Consider the following 22,256-nt stretch of genomic DNA (forward strand, 5'->3'; position numbering starts at 1 on the left):
GTGTGAGCTGAAATACGGCGGAGCGACCCGTCTCACCGTCGCCCCCTGCTGGCCCTCCAGGCAGCGCTCAGGGATAAATGACTGTTATGGTCTGAAAACGGCTGAAATCTTCCGTAATCTCTGGTGAACTCCTCACATTTCTCTCATCACGACGAACAAAAGGTTTTTATTTCTGCAACCAGAGAAAGCACAGATCCCATCCTGCTTACTGGCTCCATCAGTCCTCTGGTTTCACTTTATAGTTTTATAAATTTATTGGAAAACCAGGGAGTCAGTCTCACTGTTATTTGTAGGATTTAAAAAATTTGTTTTTAAATGACAAAATCAAAGACGTGGGAAATTTGGTCCCAAAAATCTGAAAGAACTGGTGTTTACTCTCAGTTTCCTGAGAAATCAGAATCGGTCAATTCTCCTTGGCTGTCACATGACACAGACTCTGTTTCTGATTGGCTGATGGCATCCTGGTGACGAGTCCTCACCAGGAAACAATCGTTCTGACATAACAAGTTCCTCTGACTACGCTGGGTCAGCGTGTTCCGAACAGTTCTCTGGTTCATTTCTGTGGTTCAGTTCTTTGGTTCGGTTCTCTGGTTCAGTTCTCTTATTCAGTTCTTTGGTTCGGTTCTCTGGTTCAGTTCTCTTGTTCAGTTCTTTGGTTCGGTTCTCTGGTTCAGTTCTCTTGTTCAGTTCTTTGGTTCGGTTCTCTGGTTCAGTTCTCTTGTTCAGTTCTTTGGTTCAGTTCTCTTATTCAGTTCTTTGGTTCAGTTCTCTGGTTCAATTCTCTTATTCAGTTCTCTGGTTCAGTTCTCTTATTCAGTTCTTTGGTTCAGTTCTCTGGTTCAGTTTTTTGCTGTTCTTTCATAATAGACCCAATCAGTTGTTTGGACCAGGTTTTGCCACCTGGAAAATGTCAGGCTGTTACTGCAAAACTCCAAGAGCCGTGCCAGTCCATCCACCCACCCACACACACACACACACACACACACACACACACACACGTTTGCTTGGCTATCTTTGTGGGGACTTTCCATTGACTTCCATTCATTTCTACAGCCTAAACATTAACCTTACCTTTACCCTAACCATTACATGCCCTAACCAAAACTCAATTCACACCTTAGTCCTAAATCTGACCCTTGACCCCAAAACAGCGTTTCGTGTCGTGGGGACCAGGCTTTGGTCAGAGCAGGTGTGTGTGAGCCATGAAGATCCTGCGTGAGGCTCAGTGGGGTCTCAGTGTTTCTCTCCTCATGGATTCCTGGAGAGTTTGGCTGATTTCATTTTGATCTCACTTCCTGTTCTGATCATTTCTCTCTGACCTCTGGACGAGCCGCTGACGTTTCTCCTGCTGGGTTTTTGGGTTTCAGGCCCTGGACCCGAATGACTGCGCTGATGTTTCCATTTCAGTTAGTCAGCACTGCTGACAGTCTGACGGGAAAACCTGGAATCGTCTGGCAGGAATTTCCCTGATGGTTGGATTTTCTGTGGAAATGATGGCTAGATGGCAACATTTAGCTTACTAACTAAACATTTAGCTAGCAAGCTAACTGTTTTGTTTGGTGGTTAACTGAACAGAGCAGTTAGCTTGCTGGATTCATATTTAGTTTCAAGCTAAATACTTAGTTTGAAACTGACATTTCACTTAGCCTAGTCTGGTTAACTAAACATTTAGCTTGCTAGCTAAACATTCAGCTAAATGCTACACATTTAGACTTTAGCTTTAGCTAAAAAATAATTAGCAAGCTAGTTATATTAGCAAGCAAACAAATTAGCGTGGTGTATTTATTTAGCTAAATATTGAGCTTGTTTCTTAATATTTAGTTTGTCCAGTGAAATATAAATTGTTCACTAAATATTTAGTTTGGAGCCTTATATTTAGCTTGCTAACTAAATATTTAGCCTGTCTCCATTTATTTAGTTAGAAACTTTGACATTAGTAACTGAATGAATCACATGGTGAAAATATGATCCTGAGAAACAAACAAATGTTTTTTAAATATCTGAAATTATTGCTGTTAATTTGTGACTGTAACTTTACAAACGGCGTCCATTTTTATGTAGATTTAATAGAACCAGAGCGACAGCGCCACCTTCTGAAAGACCTGCTCTGTTTGTGGCAGATTGTATGAAAGTTCTGCCGTTAGCTAAAAGCTGCTAATTCTGACAGAAAATGGGTGAAGTTCAGCAGAACTGTGTCGTGTTTTTCAGTTTATTTGTGGCCTGTGTTTAATATGAAATTATTGAACGAGGAATGCAGCAGTGCAACCAGTGACACGTCAGGGCGCTGCAGCTGTCTGTGAGGAAATTCAATCTGTTTTTATTTTTAGATCTCTTTATGGCCGAAGCCAAACAACCGCAGCAAGGCGCAACAGTTCTCCTGAAAATGATCCTGCAGGTATTTAGTGTGACCTGCTTTGAGACGAATTAGTTCATAATTGAGGAGACAGAAGGAGGAAAAGGAGAACAAGTTCTGATGAAAACATAAGAACTGGTGTGTTTGCAGTCGTGTTGCAGATATTCAGCTGCTGGACGTTTAGAAGTTGCGTTGCTGTAAATGCGGCGCTGCATTAACGTTCCTGCAGCTCTGAGCGCAGTTTGTTCTGGTTCCGGTCGAAGCCTGAAGAAGTGGAGCTGGACGCTCTGCGTGTGTTCCTGGCTGACAGACAGCTGCAGTCAGGCCTGCTGGAGCCACAGCGCCTCCCTGTGGCCGGATCAGAACGGTGACTAAACAGAACCTTCATTCAGAGACGGGAGGAAAAAACCCAAAGGCTGCAGGAGCCGAACTCACCTGAACGCTGGCAGAGGGTCAGGACGTCGGCTCCATCAAAAACACCCATCAGAGGTCAGAGGTCACAGTTTGTGGCTCCAATCAATGTTTCTGCTGAATTGAAACAAAAACAAAAATCCACATTTGACTGAATGTAAAACATTTAGTTTATTTTATGAAATTAAATATTTACGTTGAGTCAAATTCTCCAGTTATCCACAAAATCTTTGCTACTGAAGTTGATTATATTTTTAATATGAGTTTAATTTTATACTTATTTACCGTTTCATCCTTTTTGCCAGAACGCTTTTCTTGTTCTGTTGTAGAATTATTTATTTGGAAATTATTTATTATTTGCTTAATGTCAGGATCTGTGTTTTTCTGTGTCTCCGTGTTGTCCTGTCTCCCTCTGATTAGTCCCCAGGTGTTTCTCGTTCCCTGATTCCCTGTGTGTATTTAGTGTCTCTGTGTCTCTGTCGGGTCCTGGTCTAATGTGCGTTCAGTCCTTCGTCTGGTCCATTCATTTTACCAGTTGCTACCGGCGTTGAGCCCTGGCTTCTGCTCAGTCGTGCTGCCTGGTTGTTTGGACTTTTTGGGACATTCATTATTAAAACCATTTATTCATCCTACCTGGGTCTGCTGCGTCTGCCTCAACACACCGCTTCATGACACTTAAGTCTTTACATGAAACATTCAATTTAACATTTGTCAATATAAAATTGTATTTTAGGAATCCCTAACATTTTATGCAACGAAATTTCGTTCTGTATACACCCTGTGCATGCAAAATGACAATAAAGTCAGTCTAAGTCTAAGTCATTTTTATTTTCTTTTGTACTTTTATGGTGTTTTATTTTTAGTTTTTAATGTTTTTTATTATTATTATTTATTCCTGCAGTGCATTTTAGCAGCCCAATAAATCAATGAATCGCATGATAAATTAAAACGAGATCAATAATTTCCATTCCTACAATTTATCGTTTTTCTCTTTCTACCAAAAACTGGATGATAAAATCTTCAGTCTGGTGTTTTCATTTTCAGAGATTTCATTATCTCTGTTGTTTTTGTTGTTTTGATGATTTATTTTTGTATATTTAAAGTGTTTTCTGGTTCCAGTGATAAATGTTGACTAGAATTTAAAGTTTATTGGTTTTGAGAATGTGATGTTGTGTTATTATTATGATCTCAGATCAATAACATCGTGGTTTATTCTGACAGGCCAATCATTTAGATCCATGTTTATGTTTGTATTTATTTACAGTCTGATTCTTTTTTTAATATTTGAGTTTTTTAATTGGAGCCTCCAGATGTTGGCATTTTGTTTTTTGGGAAAATGAATCAAGGTGATTGACCTCTGACCTCTGACCTCCAGGAAAATCAGATCAGGTTTACTGTTAGCCACAGTTGGGTAGTAACTAGTTACATTTACTCAGTTACATTTAATTGAGTAACTTTTTTTGAAAAAATTCACTTTTAGGAGTATTTTTACTGCTGTACTTTTTACTCTTCAGTAAATTTCTGGATTTTCTTCCCACTGAATGAAACACAAACATGTTTTAACTAAAAAGCCACCAGACAGACTCACAGCTGCAGTTTCTGTTAAAGTTTCACAAGTTTTTTTATTGATAAGAAGTGATTTGGAAAAAACATTAAAATGTGAGTAATCTATTCATTGGTAAAGTTGTGAACGTTTTGGTTCCATGACAGTGCTGTGACTCTTAAACATAAATCCACAGCAGTAATTATTTTTCTGGAATCTTTATCAGGATGTAAACCTGGAATGAACCATGTTGGTAGTTTTCTACCTATCAGACTCCAGAGCTTCTTTAATCTCCCTCCAGAACTGTTGGACTTTATTGCATCTCCAGACACAATGGAAGAACTTTTCCTTCTGCTCGGCTCTGAGACGACCGTCGTATTTATGAAGCTTTTCTGGCTCCACAGATGTTCTCTTTAGTTATTACTGTGAGGTGTGTGTTGTTCTCATTAGTTATTACTGTGAGGTGTGTGTTGTTCTCTTTAGTTATTACTGTGAGGTGTGTGTTGTTCTCATTAGTTATTACTGTGAGGTGTGTGTTGTTCTCATTAGTTATTACTGTGAGGTGTGTGTTGTTCTCTTTAGTTATTACTGTGAGGTGTGTGTTGTTCTCTTTAGTTATTACTGTGAGGTGTGTGTTGTTCTCTTTAGTTATTACTGTGAGGTGTGTGTTGTTCTCTTTAGTTATTACTGTGAGGTGTGTGTTGGTGGTGTGTCCTTCAGCCTCTGAACGCTGGTTCTCCTCCAGATCCCTCCGCTAACATGTCATGTAGTTTGGAAATGATTCCTTTTCTTCGGTTTTCATTTTGATTTCCCAAGTGGATTGATGTAATTTTAAAGTATTAAATGATTGATCATTTGATCAGTTACTCAGGACTTGAGTCGACTTTTTACCAAATACGTTTTACTCTTGCATGATTTGTTTCTGCTCTGCCGCCTTCTGTTGGTTTTCATCAGACGCTCTGCTCTCACATTCTTCCTCTCTCTCTCTCTCTGGGGGTAAAAACAGTAGCCTTGTTGCCCCGCCCAGCTGATCCTGACCCGACTGTCTTAGCGTTAGCGATAGCTTCATTGAGCTGTGCTGCAGTTGCTCAGCTTGTGTTGCGTTTCTTCAGGATATTGTGGTAGTTTCTGGTGTGATGGGGTCTGTAGAGGCCCCCGCGGCGCCGCTGCTCATGGCTAACTCTGGTTTCCGTGGTTACCGCACCGTTTCGCAGCACCTCAACGACCTGAAGAAGGAGAACTTCAGCCTGAAGCTACGGATCTACTTCCTGGAGGAGAAGATCCAGCAGAAGTTTGATCAGAGCGGCGACGGCGTCCACCGAGCGGTGAGTGGCACAAGAGTGTTGCTGCACAATTAATTTATGAAACTGCTGAAATTATCAGATAAACCTGATTATCATACATAATATTAGTAGTCAGTTCATTTTTGGTGATTTTGTTCTTGATGCTACTTTTGATTTTTGTTGAATTTAAATAAATAAAGGATTGTTGTTTAAATTAAATATGTTTAATATAGTTTTCTTGTTTTACACGTTGGGGCCTCATTAGTTATGTTGTAGACAGAAAACAATAGTAATCAAACATTTCTGAGTTTCAAAAGTTAAAATCGTCGTTTCTTTGTAAAATATTAAAAATAATCATTTTATTTTGTGCGTCTGCAGCCTGCAGCCCACTGACCCACATTCTGCCCCGGCTCCATTTTTAGCCCGGCTCTGGATCTGAACCGGACACCTGTGTCTGTGTGTCAGTGGGTCAGCGACCTGCTGCACGTGAGCAGAGCCGCTGGTCCTGTCCGGTCCGGTCCAGTCCGGTTTGTTGCTGCAGATGAAGCAAAGGGCTAAAAGTGGAGGCGCTGCTGAATGTTACAGACGCAGCAGGTGGAGGAGCTAAGATTAGACCCAAACAAACCCAGAGGAGAGGACTCTGGTTCTGGTGCTGGTTCTGGTGCTGGTCCTGGTCCTGGTCCTGGTTCTGGTTCTGGTGCTGGTGCTGGTTCTGGTGCTGGTGCTGGTCCTGGTCCTGGTCCTGGTGCTGGTGCTGGTTCTGGTGCTGGTGCTGGTCCTGGTTCTGGTTCTGGTTCTGGTGCTGGTCCTGGTTCTGGTTCTGGTTCTGGTGCTGGTGCTGGTGCTGGTCCTGGTCCTGGTCCTGGTCCTGGTTCTGGTCCTGGTTCTGGTTCTGGTCCTGGTCCTGGTTCTGGTCCTGGTGCTGGTGCTGGTTCTGGTCCTGGTCCTGGTCCTGGTGCTGGTTCTGGTCCTGGTCCTGGTTCTGGTGCTGGTTCTGGTCCTGGTCCTGGTCCTGGTCCTGGTTCTGGTCCTGGTCCTGGTCCTGGTGCTGGTCCTGGTCCTGGTCCTGGTCCTGGTGCTGGTGCTGGTTCTGGTCCTGGTCCTGGTCCTGGTCCTGGTTCTGGTTCTGGTCCTGGTCCTGGTCCTGGTTCTGGTTCTGGTCCTGGTCCTGGTCCTGGTCCTGGTGCTGGTGCTGGTCCTGGTTCTGGTTCTGGTTCTGGTTCTGGTCCTGGTCCTGGTCCTGGTCCTGGTCCTGGTCCTGGTTCTGGTCCTGGTCCTGGTCCTGGTCCTGGTCCTGGTGCTGGTGCTGGTCCTGGTCCTGGTTCTGGTCCTGGTGCTGGTGCTGGTTCTGGTCCTGGTTCTGGTGCTGGTTCTGGTTCTGCTCGTTGTTCCTCCAGAACGGCTGGAAAACGTAGATCTGTATTTCAGATCTATCAGATGCCAAATGTTTGTTTGTGTTGCTTTTGCTTTGAAGATATTAGTGAAAGTTTAAAGGTCAAAAGGTCAACCTCACATCACCCAAATCCAGAACTGGTGTCAAATGTTTGTGCAGTAAAAATGTTGATTGTCATTTTAAAGATATTGTTAAAAAAGTTTCCAGAGGTCATCAGAGGTCAACCAAAAATTTTGCCTCAATCAACTCGCGGCTAAAATTCTGTTTGTGCTGCTTTAAACATATTGTTGATGACCTTTGACCTCTGGAATCTGATCCTGAATCCAGGGAAAGAAACTGAATCTGCAGGAAGTAAACAGGAAGTGAGCAGGAAGTAAACAGGAAGTTGTCAGAAGTTTCTCATTGTTCCTCCTGTTTGTCCTGCAGAACATCGAGCTGAAGGTGGAGGTTGAGAGTCTGAAGAAGGATCTGCAGGAGAAGCAGGAGCTTCTGGACCAGGCGCTGTGAGTAGCCGACCCGCTTCACGTTTTCCGCCCGCCTGATGCTCTTAAAGGGCCGGCGTCAGATTTATTCAGCTGAGGAAAACCTTCAGTCCAGATTGAATGTTTCAACGTTTTAAACCCGCTGCTTGTTAAACTGAAACTGATGGGGATCCTGTTTTACGTCAGATATTAAATCCTCAGCCTGGGTCGCAGATTTGGGTTTTTAGATGTCAACATGTTGCTGGGCTCAGACACAGATCATGTCAGGAGTTTTCTCTGCGAATAAAAAAGGTTTTATTTACCTTAACACAAAAACTCAGCTTGTCTCCTCAGCAGAACAAAAACAGCGCACTGCCTCGCAAACGGCACGTTCGAGGAACACACGTTGCATTCAGTGACAAATAGGAAATATGAGAACCAAGCATCAAGGCAGGAGATGGACACAGAACCAAGTTCTGAATAATGAACAAGTTACAATGAAGAATGAACTTATTACAATAAACAAACAAACTGGTTGGGGTACCTGTGAACTATAAAACACATAAACAGTAAAATAAATAAATAAACTAATAAATTCGGTTTCTCTCACATAATGAATGATAAATTTGTATTTTGTGATCAATTTAAATGAAAGTCTTTTGCTTTTTAAACTAAATAAAGCGAATTGTGTCCGTTCAGCATGACTTTGACTGTTAAAGCATTTCAGTCTTTTTTTACTTCCTGATATTAAATCCAGTTTGGAGGCGAAATCTGATCCCTTTAAATGACTCTCAGATAATAACCACCAGAAATATCCATCTAAAAGCAAAAATTACATTTTCTCTGTATAAATACAAGAGAATCTTTGATATTTAGGAGCTGAAGTATTTCTGCCGCTTCGCTAAAACAGCAGCTGATGTTCTGACCCACTCAGATCCACAGCCGAGGTCCTGTCCAATCAGAATGAAGCAGAGCTGCAGCGCCGCCTGGTGGAGCGGCAGGACGAGGTCAGACACATGCAGCAGATCCTGGAGGACAAAGTTCAGCTGCTGCAAAAGGTCCAGAGACTCTTCCTGATTGGCTGATCACCCAGAAACGGTCATCATAAACTGAACACCTGAGCGTTGTGGTTGTGTGGTCCAGGAGGCCGAGGCGGCCCGGAGCGAGGCCCGGCGCATGGCGGCGCTGGCGGACGCCGAGGCCCGGCGCTGCCTGGCTCTGCAGAGGGAGATGCTGGAGAAGATGGAGGAACACGGAGACTCGGCTCGAGTCCAGACGAGTCCGACTGACGCAGACAGGTGACTGAAAACCTTTTCACTCTTCCTCTCCAACATAAACCCAACATCCGTTCACCACAGACTTCATGTAGATCTGGTTCTGGGCGAGTTCTTCCCTCAGATCTCTGAGCTTCGCTCCACTTCCTGTTTCAGGCTGGTTGAGGATTTGGTGCAGCAGAAACAGTCGCTAAGTCTCCAGGTCGAAGAGCTCCAGGTCAAAGTTCATGACCTTTCATCCTCGCTGGAGAACAGAGAACGAGACGCCGAGGTATTTTCACCCCATCTGTCTTTTCCTGACGGCCAGAGCAAAAATAAAACTTCAGACTGAAGATTTTAAACTAATGAAAAATGTGAAAATATTTAATAAAGTCTGTAAATAATTAATCAGATTTTAATCCGAATATTTATCGACTAAATGAGCCAGTCCAGTGTCAGAGAGAAGTGGCTTCATCGCCTATTGCTGTTAGCGAATGTAGCTTGTGCGTCAGATATACTGGTGTACCAGAAACATGCAAAGTTCCAACTGGAACCTTTATATAAAAAAGTCTAATTAATCATACAAGAAAAGGTTTCAATGCAATAAATCCATATAATTAATCAATCAAAACTAATTAAAACAAATGTTTGGCTGAAATAATTTTATTCATCTGATTAAACACAACAAAAAAACAGGTTTAATTATTCTGTAATTAATGTGGCTTTAAGAATATTAAAACAAACTTGATGCGTATTTTAAAAAATTGTCTATTCAAAGTTGAAACATATTTAACATTTATGTTTTTCTGTAATTTATTGATCTTTTCTGGAGTCGGAGTTTGAATCCCTGAGGGAGATTTCCTTCATGTTAAAATCTGAAACTAAAAACAAAATAAATGTTAAATTAGAAACATTTAAACCACCAGTCGTTTGAGCAGCTTCTGCTGAAATGATGGTGGAATCCCACAGGGTCGTGTGTTCGGACCTCTGATCTTTTCTGTTTTGTCTCGGTTGGACTTCATCAAGATTACATCCAACATGGCCGCTAAATTTCCTCAAACATGTTTGATGAAACTAATCAGCTGCATTAGGGAAGTTAAAGTCAAAATGTTTGGAGTCATTGCTCTTCCTTCTGAAGGTAAAACCAGCCTCAGAAAACGACACGCAGTTATTTACTGCTTTTACTGCACTGAATAAAAACTCCAGAAAACTCCTAAAATCTGTTTATTTTTAAAATGAATTCCTGCGGTTTAATATTTTGTAGCGCCACCTGCTGGTGCACCAGGATAAAATCTGATTAATCTCTGGCTTTTATGCATTTTTATTTAAATAACCAGAATTTATTTTATTTTTCTGTTCTCTTTGCACCTTGCAGCAGACAGATATCCTTTATAAAGTCTGTTCAGTTTTTATAAATGTTACATAAAAATGTTGTTTGTAATAAAACATATACATTCGTCAGTAAATTAGTTTGTAATCGCGATCCGCTGACCGTTCGGAACAATGATCATTTCCTGAGCAGCAGGAGGAGAAACCATGGCGACGGCTCGTCCGTCTCCGTCAGCTGTCCCCGCCGTCGAAAGTCGGCCAGGTTTGGCATTTCCCTCTGATTGGGATTAATTGATCTTTGATTGCGAGCCTCGTCCCAGACGATGGATGGTTGCCGTGGCGTCAACGGAAAGTGACGGATGTGGATCCGGTGGCGGTCCAGGAAGACAAACCCCACATGGCCGTAGATCTATCAATGTAGATGCTGCACACTGTGACGGATGGAGACGTTTGGTTTATCTGTGAGGCGGTGAAACCAGACGCTCCGGTTGCCCCGGAAACGGGCTTGAACCAGTTAATGGATGGCCTGGTACAATTCTGTTGTGATATAAATGACTGTGTCACAGCAGTAAGAGCCCCGCAGAAACTGCTCTGTAAAAACATTCCCACTTGCGGCAGGTTTATTTACGACAGCAGTCTAGTTTATTGGTATTTATAGAAATAATCAAGCCAATAATCCTGAGATTAAGGTCAGTTTTTAGTGGATTTTGAACATCATTTATTGGAATTTACTGTGACAAAATGATGATGTTAAGAAATTTATCTTAACATCATGATAAAGTGATCATGATGATAAAGTGAAGAGGAGCGGCAAAAGCAAAGGTGGCGGATTAGCAGCGATGATGTCGTCCAGGAAGTGTTGCTGTGGAGTAATAGATGTTAGCGTGTCGTAACAGTCATGAGACTGACATGAAGCCAGAGGCCTGTTCAGAAACGTTGGTAGACTGACTGCTACTGCATGTTGTTTCTTCCCACCGCGGCAGAATTTAATTTCTGTTTGGGATGAATAAAGTAGCTTTAAATTTGACGTGACCAGTCTTCCATCCGTCCATCACTGGTCCCAGTCTGTCTCTGCTGGGGAAACTTTCCTCTCCCAGTGAAACATTTCAGCTTATTTTGAGGCGTACTGTCCCTTTAAGACAACAAGCTGAAAGCTGGAAGCTCTTCTCCAGAACTGCAGCAGGATATTCTGTCCAACCTGCACCAGAAAAGCTTGATGTTTTTTTGAGGATATTTTTTCCAGATTCTACCATCGGTTGCCACCGGTAACCAAAAGCTCGCTCTCAGGATACTTTTTATTTTCCAGGAGGAAGTGATTAATTTCTGGAGGAAATGTGACGTTTCCTGGTTGTAGGCAGACAGTGAGGTGAAGACCAGGGCAGAGAAACCGCTCTTCCTGTCAGTACAATTAATTTCAAGAGGTCTCACTCCTCCACAAATTTCAGAGCAGAAAATAAACGACAATCCCCTTTCTGACTCAGTAGCTTTTAAAGTCTGCCTCATTTTCTTGTCTTGGGGAATTTCATGAAACATTATTACTTTGAATGTTTTTCATGCAAAGTGTTTAATATATGATGCTAACATACTGCAACAGATTTATTTAAATGGTATTAAAGACAAAAGTCTATTAATATAAAAGTAAATAAATAAATATCAGTTTGTGGAAACAATGAATTTGACTCATGTTACACTTTTCTGTCAGTGAAAGCATTTTATATATATTAAACATTTTGGGAAAATAAAATGTTATTTTTGAATATTTAATCATAAAAAGAGGAAGACACGGTTGAATTTCTGCAAATACGCATAAATAATAAAAATAGTTGATTTTTTCCATTTCTTTGATAAATTCATCAAAATAACTGTTAAAAGCTGCATTCTCCGGCCTGGCCACATGGTGGCGCCACGGTCACAGAACAGCCATTCATCGGGGATTTTTGTAGTTTTTGGAGTGACGCATCTTCCTTCATGCATATGATCTTTGGTTGCGGAGTGACGCATCCTGTCTGACATAGAGGATCTTTGTGTTCCTCTCCGTCGCCTCCTCGCAGTGAAAGCAGCGGTTCCGCTCCGCTGGTTCTGCTGTTAACTGAGACCAGAACCAGAACCAGGACCGTAAAGATTCTGACCCTGAAGAAGGAAAACCGGGATTTATTTTCCTTGTCATCGGAAGGTTTAAAGGAGCCGCGAATTAATTTCCCTAAAACCTTCCGGAAATAACAAAATAAAAAAATCACAGCCCGGAGGAGAATCTGCGTGATTCCCGACCCGCCTGCGGGATCCGGCGAGATTTGCGCCGCATCACCATCAGCCTGCGGGACTCTGCGGCGTCATTCATGATTGAAATCAGATTTAATTGAGACCTGAAGACCAGTCGTGACCTCTGACCCCTGCGGGATGCTGGACGCGGTGAAGATGAAGGAGGCCTGCCGAATCTGCGCGCGGGAACTGTGCGGGAACCAGCGGCGCTGGATCTTCCACCCCGCAGCCAAGCTGAGCCTGCAGGTGCTGCTGGCCCACGCCCTGGGCCGCGGGCTGGGCCGGGACGGCCGCGGGGAGTTCGCCTGCTCCAAGTGCGCCTTCATGCTGGAGCGGATGTTCCGGTTCGACACGGTGGTGGCCCGGGTGGAGGCGCTGTCCCTGGAGCGCCTGCAGCGGCTGCTGCTGGAGAAGGAGCGGTTGCGGCTCTGCATCGCCGGGCTGTACCGCAGGAGCAACCCGGGGGAGGCCGGCGGGGAGGACGCAGACCTGGACGGCAGCTACTTGGACCTGATCCAGGACGACCTGGTGTTCTCCGGGTTCGAGTCCTGGGCGGATCGGGAGGATGCGGCGCCGGACCAGCCGCTCCACCACTGCACCGGAGCCGAGGCCGGCCAGAAGACCCGCAGGTGCCGCGGCTGCGCGGCGCTGCGGGTCGCGGACTCGGACTACGAGGCGGTCTGTAAGGTTCCGAGAAGGTTCGGGCGCAGAAGCACCTCCTGCGGGCCGTCGACCCGTTACTCCGCCTCCACTCTGGGGATGGAGGACCTGAGCAGGACCTCCGAGGCAACACCTGTCCCGATGGATGTTCCTGCAGCCGAGGCGGACAAACGGAGTCACAGCCCCGCATCCTCCGTGGAGTCTCTGGAGCTCCACAGAACCAAGGAGGAACCGAACCCGAACCCGGAGGAGACGTGCCCCATCTGGAGAAAACCCCAGACTGGGAGCTCCCTGTCCGGGGCGGAGGTGCTGCTGGGCATCCTGCGGGGCTGGGAGTACCGGCCGGTGACCCCGCCCAGGGGCAGCAAGCTCCCAGTTCTGGTCAAAGGCAAACTGGATCCGAGCCTGTCCTCCCACCCGGCCGTCCCGGAGGTGGTGGTGCTCTGTCCGGAGGAGGAGCTGCAGGCGGAGCTGGAGGAGCTGGAGGAGCAGTGGCTGGATGATTACCTCCAGTGCGGCCCGTTCCGCCTCCAGCAGGTAGATGGAGACCAGGAGACCCGAGGCGGGCCGCTATCAGGGCCCGGGGCCGCGCAGTGGCGGGAAAAGTGGCCATGCGCCATAGGGGCGCCGCCTGCAGAGGGCGCCACATGTCGGGGAACTGAGTATTTCTAGTTAACATTTTCTGGTTATAAAGTGTCATATATTTGACAAAGAAAGAAGCAACGTAGGTTTTTGTCTAATGTTCCGATGTCGCTACAAAATATTTCGATAAAATTTTACGTCCATGATGTCGAACATCCATAATCAGGACTGAGCAAAGTTTTGTCAAGTGGGCCAAAAAACAAAAAGAACTCAAATCAAGCAAATAAAGTAGTTAATTTTTTATGTTTAGGAAAGGAAGGATTTGATTTTGCTGAAATAGAAGAAAGACATTTCACACATTTAATATTTAGAGCACATTTATTTCCAGTTATAAGAACAGAATGTCAAGATGCTTGCTAATATTTAACCATCTTAAATAAATTTACTGATTTGTTGGATAAACGAGGTTTTGCTTCTTATAAAACGGTGAATACTTTCTATTTAACATTTTCAATCGTAAGAAAATTATGTCTGTAATAAATTTATAAAAAGTAAATCTGCATCAACCACCTTTAATGGACGGGATAAATTTGTATCAGTCTCAAACTTCAGCCTAAGGGCCACAAACGGCCCCCAGGCCACATGTTGGACATCCCTGCTCTGGATTTAAAAAGTCAGCCATGGAACGGGAGTTTTTCCTGTTGCTCCTCCATTACCACGCCCCAAAGTCCGTATCCTAGCAACCCCTGCGTCGCCTTGGCAACAGTCTCCACGCGGCGGCCTTCATAGCTCCCATTGTGATGTAAATGATGGGCCTGGATGTGGCAGAGAGCTCCCAGTTTACCCAGCGGAGCGAGGAATCTCCGGGCAGATTTCACCGAATCGTCTCTGTAGCGGTTAGCCAGGAGGAAGGCGACCGCTGCTGGAACCACAGGAACCAGGAAAAGAGCTGCTCGCAAACCAGTTTCCATGTGGAACCGTCAGAACGCACGTAAAACTGGGACGTAAATGAAGTCAGACGTTCGATCAGAAGCAACCAGCTGTTTCACCAGCAGCTTTTCTGCTTCTTAAAACTTTGTAAAAAGAAAATGAGATTCAGTCACAAAACGTCTGACTTCCTGTGAGTCGTTTAAACTCTGAAACATTTCTGGGGTTTTACCAGATTTCTGCTCCTGATGCTTCATGCTGTTTCTGTCTTTCCTGTTTCCCTGACGCGTTTCCTGTTTTCCTGACGCGTTTCCTGTTTCCCTGACGCGTTTCCTGTTTCCCTGACGCGTTTCCTGTTTCCCTGACGCGTTTCCTGTTTCCCTTTTGCGTTTCCCAGCAGCTGATCGGTGAGCAGCAGGACCAGCTCTGTCGGTACCAAAGCGCCGCAGGTCGGTGCGTGGGAGAACTGCAGCAGGCCCAGAACCAGGTCCGATTGCTGCAGGTCAACATCAGAAAGAGCGAGGCTCGGAACCAGGTACCAGACCCGGCTCCCGGGCCAGAACCGGCTCCAGGGCCGGTCCGGTTCCGAGATGCAGAGGATGTTTCTGTCTGGTCTGCAGAAGCTGCAGGAGCGTCTGGCTGCCATGGAGCTGCAGCTGCGCTCGGCGCAGGACGAGGCGCAGCAGCAGGAGAGACTCGTCCAGAACCTGACGGACAGCATCGTCTCCAAGGAGACGGAGGTGAGACCAGCATAACGCACCGCATGCAAAAAGCTACTAGCTAACGGCTAGCATTGGTGCTAGGTCTGATATATGAAAGGAAAACAGACGCAATGCTTTGCTACTGTCAACACTACGACAGGAACAAGTTTCAATTACAAAACAATATGCTGGAAGAGGGACGTAGCTCAGTTATGCTAGCTTGACTTTGACAATCGTAACATGTAGACGCTGCAGAATTTATTCAGTTAAAAACCATCAGTAGACGATCAGTTATTAATAATCACAAAATAAACATCAAGCCTGAAAACATGAAACTGTAACAGACTGAATGTTCTGATCTTCATGTGGAAATGTTTGAGTGTTTTTCCATGATGAATCCTGATTCGATAGTGGAGCTGTTGTTGCTATGGCAACAGCCTCTCTGTGTGTAGCCGACACAGAGAGAATAAAGTGGCTTTGAGTTTTTCCTGCGACCTGCGCTGAATGAACAACAACTGCATCTCCAGGTTTATTTGTTGCAGGTTTCTGATCTGAGCAGAACCTTGGAGGAGCAGAACCAGGCGCTTCGTTCCCTCAGGGAGGTCGCTGACCGCAGCCAGGTTTGTGCCGTCATCTGAAACTCCGAGTGTGTCCATGAACCACAGAGATACTGGAACGAAAATCACAAAAGAAATGAGCAAATTTCATAAAAACTCCCGTTTTGATAGAAGGCTTTCGCTCTGAGATGATATTGTTTTTCAGCCATATGGGAACAAAATTTCACAAAACTGTAATGGAAAGATTTATTTTCACATCACGAGTCACATGATGAACATCCGGCTTTTGCTACTGGAGGAAGCGACAAAGAAGACGACAGGAAGTGGTCTTTATGGTTTGTTGTTTTTTCCAGTGCGGTTCACAGCATCACAGTTCATAAACAGTTTAGTTTCGTTCCAGCGTGTAGAAACCATAAGGCTAATGCAAAATGGCCGCATAACGCCGCATATGTAGCTGCTCCAAGTGGGCGGGGCTTGTTGCTCTGACTCAGACGCCGAAGTCTCCTCTTATTGGCTGATAGATGATGAGCGCTAGCGCCACCATGGCTGAATTATGAATGTGTCTCATGTTTACTTCAGTGATTTATGTAAACAGAAAATATTTTCGGTCAGAAATATTTGGTATCATTTTCTGTTTTTTTTGCGTGTGATATCTGGAAACGCCACAGCTGCATAGTTTTATTTTTTACGTTAGCAGAATGCAGACATGCATTTGTACAGTGCAGCTAACTGACCCGCCGCCCCTCCCCAACCCGTAGCTGTCCGGTACCGAGGCGGCTCCGGGTCAGGGCGAGGTTCTGGCCCTGCAGGCGGCGCTGTTCCAGGCTCAGCTGGAGCTGCAGGCGGCCCAGCTCGCTCAGCGCCGGGCGGACCGCGCTCAGGAGGACCAGAACCAGGCCCTGGAGAGGCTGGAGCGAGACCTGCAGGGGGCGCTGCAGCACCGCAGGGAGACGGAGCGACACAACCGGGTCAGTGGACCCGTTGACTGACCCTGCCGGACGCCGGCGCCTCCAGCAGAAGTTCTGATGGGTTTCTGTGTCCAGGAACTGCAGCTGATTCTGCAGACGGTCCGGTCCGACCTTCAGGTGAGGGAGGAGCAGCTGAGCGAGGGCGAGCAAGAGAGACAGAGGGAGAGAGAGGAGAGAGAGCGCAGCGTCGCGGAGCTGAGGGCTGACCTGCAGCTGAAGGAGCAGCTGCTTCAGGTCAGAGGTCAAACTGCAGCAGCAGAGCGAACTATTCCTTGCACTTTTTTTTTTGCTTTAACATTGAACTTTTTCTAAATTTAGTAAACAAATCTAAAAAATGTTTCTTCATTCCATATTGATGTATTTCTCTCATGAAGGCGATTCCTTTCATCATTTTCTATATTTTATTCTTCTAGATTAATATAAAAGTCTGTAAACAGTTTCTCCTCCTTTTCTTCCGTTATTAAATAAACGTATTAATTTTGTCTGTACTGCAGGAATATGGTGAGATGTTGAAGGAACCGAAGGAGAACAGAGACTCTCTGCTGCAGAAACTTCGGCAGCGAATAGCGGAGAGAGACCGAGCGCTGGAGGTGAAGCAGATCCTCCCATTTATCTTTTCTATCATAAGCTGAAACTAAAACCTGACCCGGTCCTGCTGCTCCTGCCTCCCTGCAGCGAGCCGTTGACGAGACGTTTCGCTCGGCGGAGCAGCGAGACGCAGCGAGTCGGCAGCTGCAGCTGCTGCTGCGGGAGAAGGAGCGAGACCTGGAGAGGCAGCGCCGCGTTCTGGCCAACAACGAGGAAACCATCGCTGTAAGTGTTCGCTCCGCTCCGCGCTGCGGCGAGGCGCCGGCTCCCTGCCCACCCTCTGTGTGTCTGACCCAGAGCCTGGAGGCGCTGCTGAGGGGGAAGGAGCTGCAGCTGCAGCAGCTGGCCAACGCCTGGACCGGCGCCGGGCGGCAGCAGCGGGACGCCGACGAGCGGACCAGTCAAATCCTGAGGGAGAGAGACGGCATCATTGAGCAGCTGCAGGCAGCGCTGCTCGCTCGCACGCAGGAGACCCAGGTGATTTAAACGTTCCTGGAATCGGGTTGAAATGATCCCACTGCAACGATTCTGTCACCGACGTGGTTCTGGTTCCAGAACCGGTTCTGTTCGCGCCACGACTGTTACCAGAACCAACGATGCTGGACGATAAATCGTCCCAGAAGTTATCACGATAAACAATAATGTTGTTTTGAGACCATTTTCAGCTAATATGATGCTAACAATAAAGCTAGAACAGATTCTCAAAGATCAATAAATGTTAAAATTAATTAATATGTAACACTAGAAATATAAAACATTTCAAATATCCAAAATAAACAAAACAAATAAAAAACTGCTCAGCACAGGTTAGCTTCTCTTGTCTAGTGAAGGAAAGCAAAACAAAGTTAGCCAAGTCCAGCTACATGAAGCTAACAGGCTACAAATATACAATATATATATACAGTACATTATATAACAATATATACATATACAGTTTTTTTTTCTTTCTGTTTCCTGCAGGACCTGTGCTACTCTCTGCTGCCTCAGGTCCAGTCGGCGCCAGGTCAGGTTCTGGAGGAGCTGAAGCTCCGCCTCCAGCTGAAAGACCGCCTCTTCCAGGAAGTGATGTCAGACCGGACCCGGCAGGCCCGGGAGCACCAGGAGCAGGTCCAGGATCTGCTCAGAACCGTCAGCGCCAGGGACCAGTATATCCAGGTACTGGTGGCCAAACTGGAGGCCCGGGGACCAGATCTGGCCCGCCGAAGCTTCTCATGTGGCCCTCCAGACTCCAGAAAAACACAAACACTTCACGATTTCAGCTGTTAAATATTATTTTAAAAATCAAATCAAAGCAGTTTTCACCTGTTTGCTGCCAAATTACATCAATCGGCAGAAAATCAACAAAATTAGTTTATTCCACAAAACTGTCACAAGCATTGGATTTAAGTGATACTAACTCCCACCTGCAGGTGGCAGTATTTCCTACTTGATGTCAGGTTGCAGTTTGTGATCGATGTCAAGGAACAAAAGTTGCATTTTCCGTGACACGAGAGAAAATATTGCAAAATGTCCTGGGAATATTTCAACAATCACAAAAACAATCATGAAATCAATCAGAGTGAAAACATGTTCAGTGTTGTTGCGCAACACCCCCCCCCTCCTTTCTGTCTCTACTCTCTCACTCTCGTACTTCCTCTTCTGAGAGGGGAGATGTGCTACCAGCTCTCCATCTAACGGGTTAATTGAGTTTCCTAAATCTGCCGGGATTTACCCTGTCCAGAACTGAAGTAAACTCTGTTTAAGCTGGTTTCGAGAAACGATTCACCTGATTTTTAACGGCCTACATCCAGGTGTCTCACCCTTCTTCCCTCTGTGAATTAGCCAGACTGAGCAGCCTACAGCCAACTAGTTTCACAGAGCACACCTGTTAACGGTCGCTCGTTCTCTTATTTTACAACTTGCATTTGTTATTGAACCAGGTAGGTTTTAGTGACTCGGGCGAGTCCCAAGGATGACGTTTTAAATTTGGGCTACCAGCAACTTAAAAACATTTTAAACTTTTTCCTCTCCAGAATCAAACATCACAGCTATTTTACAACCATCAAAGAACTTTAAGGTGACTCATTAACTGAATGTCCACAACATCTTTTAGATTTTCTTTATGCTAAATATTTTATTAGTAAGGCATTTTTGCAAGGGTCAGTACAGCTTAATTCAGTAGCAGAAATAATCAAATAAGTAAAATCAATCATCTAGTCTGTCTTTCCCTACTGCTGACTGAGAACTAAAAAAGGAACCTTTGAGAGAGACGGACGGAGCCTGGCGCCTCGAACCCCAGACCTGGCACGACGACGAAGAAGGTGCTGCAGCAGGAGGAAGACGCCGATCGATGAAGGCCAGGATCTCCGCAGGTCTGATGATGAAGAAGGTGTTGCAGCAGGAGGAAGACGCCGATCGATGAAGGCCAGGATCTCCGCAGGTCTGATGATGAAGAAGGTGTTGCAGCAGGAGGAAGACGCCGATCGATGAAGGCCAGGATCTCCGCAGGTCTGATGATGAAGAAGGTGTTGCAGCAGGAGGAAGACGCCGATCGATGAAGGCCAGGATCTCCGCAGGTCTGATGATGAAGAAGGTGTTGCAGCAGGAGGAAGACGCCGATCGATGAAGGCCAGGATCTCCGCAGGTCTGATGATGAAGAAGGTGTTGCAGCAGGAGGAAGATGTTGATCAGCGAAGGCAGGAATCTCTGTAGGTCTGATGAGCTTCTTCTCCGCATGGATGGTGAGGTCACACAGGACTTGGTGCTGGCAGGAAGGAAGGCACCAGTTCTTCTTCTTTGTCTTTGCCTTTGTCTTCATCTTTGTCTTTGGGGTCTGAACCCAGCCGATGAGAGAAGTGCGATTTGAAGCCACAGGTTGTGGGGCTGACGGGTTGGTCCCCATGGCCGGACAGTCTTCGGCTCTGTGGCTCCGGCTCTTCTTCAGCTGCAGAGTTCTTTGTCCATCTCGATCTTGGCTCGAAGCTGCCCGGAGGATCCAACGAACGGTTCCTCTTTTGCACTCACCTTTTATAGGGTTTCTGACTGCTTAGACAGATGATCTCATATCCATCACTGTCTTACAGACATTTCCTGATGTCTGTGCTAATGTCTCAGAGTTGCTCAACCTCCTATGTCCATTGCCTGCACAACCTTTCACCTACTCTCTAAATAAGGCGTTGATCATCTCTGCTCTCCTGTTAGTTCCTTGCCTTTCACCTTTCACCTACTCTCTACCTCCAACATATCAGTGATGTTTAATTGCAGTTACACCTTTTACACCATTTCAAGTTCAATGTCAAAATCACATTTATATCACTTTTATTTTCTTTAGCTTCTCTGATTTTAGCATTCATTTATAATTTTATAACCATAACTTATATCACATTTATTTTCTTCAGCTTCTCTGATTTATCATTCATTTATGATTTTATAACCATAACTTATTAATTATCCTTATTATAATCCTAATGTGAGTTATTACAGATGTTTTTCTGAAAAGAAACCAAAAGAATAATACATGATTCTAATTATTTACTACTAAAGTTACAGTTACTTGTTTTCCTTGTAAGTGTTCCCACAAATATAAGTGTAAATATTATTACAAGTAAACCAATATTAATATAAGTATTTTACTTTGAATCTTATCAAATTATCAAAATGTTTAGATTTAATTCTTTAAACTTTCATGCTTTAAAATAAGAAATAGTCTCATCTATTTTTATGAATCTACAGGCTGGAAACTTCCTCTTTTTCCAGGAAACCTGCTTTTCCTGTTTCATGACTCTCTCTGTCTGACTATGATTTCTTATGATTAGATAGAAAAAAGTAAAATTAAAGCAAAGTTTGCATGAGACAAAAACAACACACACAACCAGATTTATTTTATTGACACTTAAGTCTACTGTTGGGCCTAGATATCACTTGAGTGATTCATTTTAAAGATAACTTTATTTATTATTACTGTTAAACTAAAATCTCCAGCATGGGGAAGTGGGATGAGCTCGGATTTTCTTGACACCCCCTCCACGAGGTCAGACCTTTCACATGCTGGGAGTCCATCACCCTCCTGCAGTTCGCCGTCCTCATCCCCTGGAAAGAGAAGATGTTCGTCTGGGATGTGAAGATGCAGATTCTTCATCCTCAGTTGTCACAGAGGGCTCAGTGTAGTCATCAAAACTCCACTTCTCTTGACACCCCCTCCTTGGAGTTTTGATTTCCCCCATGAGGTGATGAATGTCAAAGAAAACTTGGATCGTTCTGATTCTTCTACAGGAACCTTCGCTGGATGAACTGTCGGTTCTTCAGGATATGGAATGGTTCTTTAGGGAAGATGGGCTGAGACAGAAGGCCTCAAACAAAAAAAAAAAATTCTGGCTGTTCAGCAGAGCAAAGCAAAAAGCATAAGCATCATGACGCTTTATCCGTAATCATGATCCTTTTCCATTTTAATCCATCAGGTGGTGACAGGAGTTCTTCTTTAGCATAGTCCAATTTCTTCACGGCCCTCCCAGTCCAAAGCCTTGAAGTTGTTCTTTGAACGGCAACCTTCCCGTAATAGTGGCCAGTCTACTGTAGGATGGCATGGTGCTTGATTCTCTGGCCATCTTCTCGTAATGTTCTGGTTCGCTGTAGCTAAGAACTGGCTTGAGCACTGCTTCCTCATGGACCCCTTTCTTCATCAGTAGTACTGTGTTGAAGTTCAGTACTCACTTTACAAAATCTTGGGCGTTGAATCTCAGCTTGATCACCGTAGTTGCAGGCCGATCTTGAGCTTTAATCCAAACTCTCTGCCCTGCTTTCAGTGACACTTTGAGCTGCAACTTCCCTTTTTCTTCTCTGAGCAAAAAGGAGAAGTGTCTTCGCCTCCCTGCTTTCTGTGACGTGAACGGAGTTCCTCTGCAGGGGAAGACCTGCTCTTCTAGCAGTTGTCACTGTGTCCATCAGCACCAAGAGGTACTTCTCACCTCTCTTTCCTGTTATCCCCATTGGCTCTGCTACGTCCATGCAGA

The 22,256-nt window shown here is 45.0% G+C and overlaps 1 protein-coding gene across 10 annotated transcripts in view; it reads left to right on the forward strand.

The window, feature by feature from the left end:
- LOC102229261 (myomegalin-like) overlaps nucleotides 1-22,256 on the forward strand; it is an 81,985-nt gene that overhangs the window by 35,317 nt on the left and 24,412 nt on the right. For 4 of the 10 annotated variants that reach the window (XM_023338923.1, XM_023338928.1, XM_023338927.1 and 1 more), the window contains 14 exons: nucleotides 5,522-5,632; nucleotides 7,410-7,486; nucleotides 8,379-8,502; nucleotides 8,588-8,742; nucleotides 8,875-8,989; nucleotides 14,852-14,989; nucleotides 15,075-15,194; nucleotides 15,698-15,775; nucleotides 16,471-16,680; nucleotides 16,756-16,914; nucleotides 17,175-17,270; nucleotides 17,356-17,493; nucleotides 17,566-17,745; nucleotides 18,229-18,423. In XM_023338923.1, the coding sequence (XP_023194691.1) occupies nucleotides 5,522-5,632; nucleotides 7,410-7,486; nucleotides 8,379-8,502; nucleotides 8,588-8,742; nucleotides 8,875-8,989; nucleotides 14,852-14,989; nucleotides 15,075-15,194; nucleotides 15,698-15,775; nucleotides 16,471-16,680; nucleotides 16,756-16,914; nucleotides 17,175-17,270; nucleotides 17,356-17,493; nucleotides 17,566-17,745; nucleotides 18,229-18,423 (1,896 nt within the window). Of the gene's footprint in view, nucleotides 1-5,521; nucleotides 5,633-7,409; nucleotides 7,487-8,378; nucleotides 8,503-8,587; nucleotides 8,743-8,874; nucleotides 8,990-12,033; nucleotides 13,483-14,851; nucleotides 14,990-15,074; nucleotides 15,195-15,697; nucleotides 15,776-16,470; nucleotides 16,681-16,755; nucleotides 16,915-17,174; nucleotides 17,271-17,355; nucleotides 17,494-17,565; nucleotides 17,746-18,228; nucleotides 18,424-22,256 lie in introns of those variants that run through there. The other 6 variants (XM_014472254.2, XM_023338926.1, XM_023338924.1 and 3 more) reach the window with 5 other exon arrangements.

This window comes from Xiphophorus maculatus, chromosome 9 (assembly GCF_002775205.1).
Source record: "Xiphophorus maculatus strain JP 163 A chromosome 9, X_maculatus-5.0-male, whole genome shotgun sequence".
In the NCBI taxonomy this organism is placed as follows: Eukaryota; Metazoa; Chordata; class Actinopteri; order Cyprinodontiformes; family Poeciliidae; genus Xiphophorus; species Xiphophorus maculatus.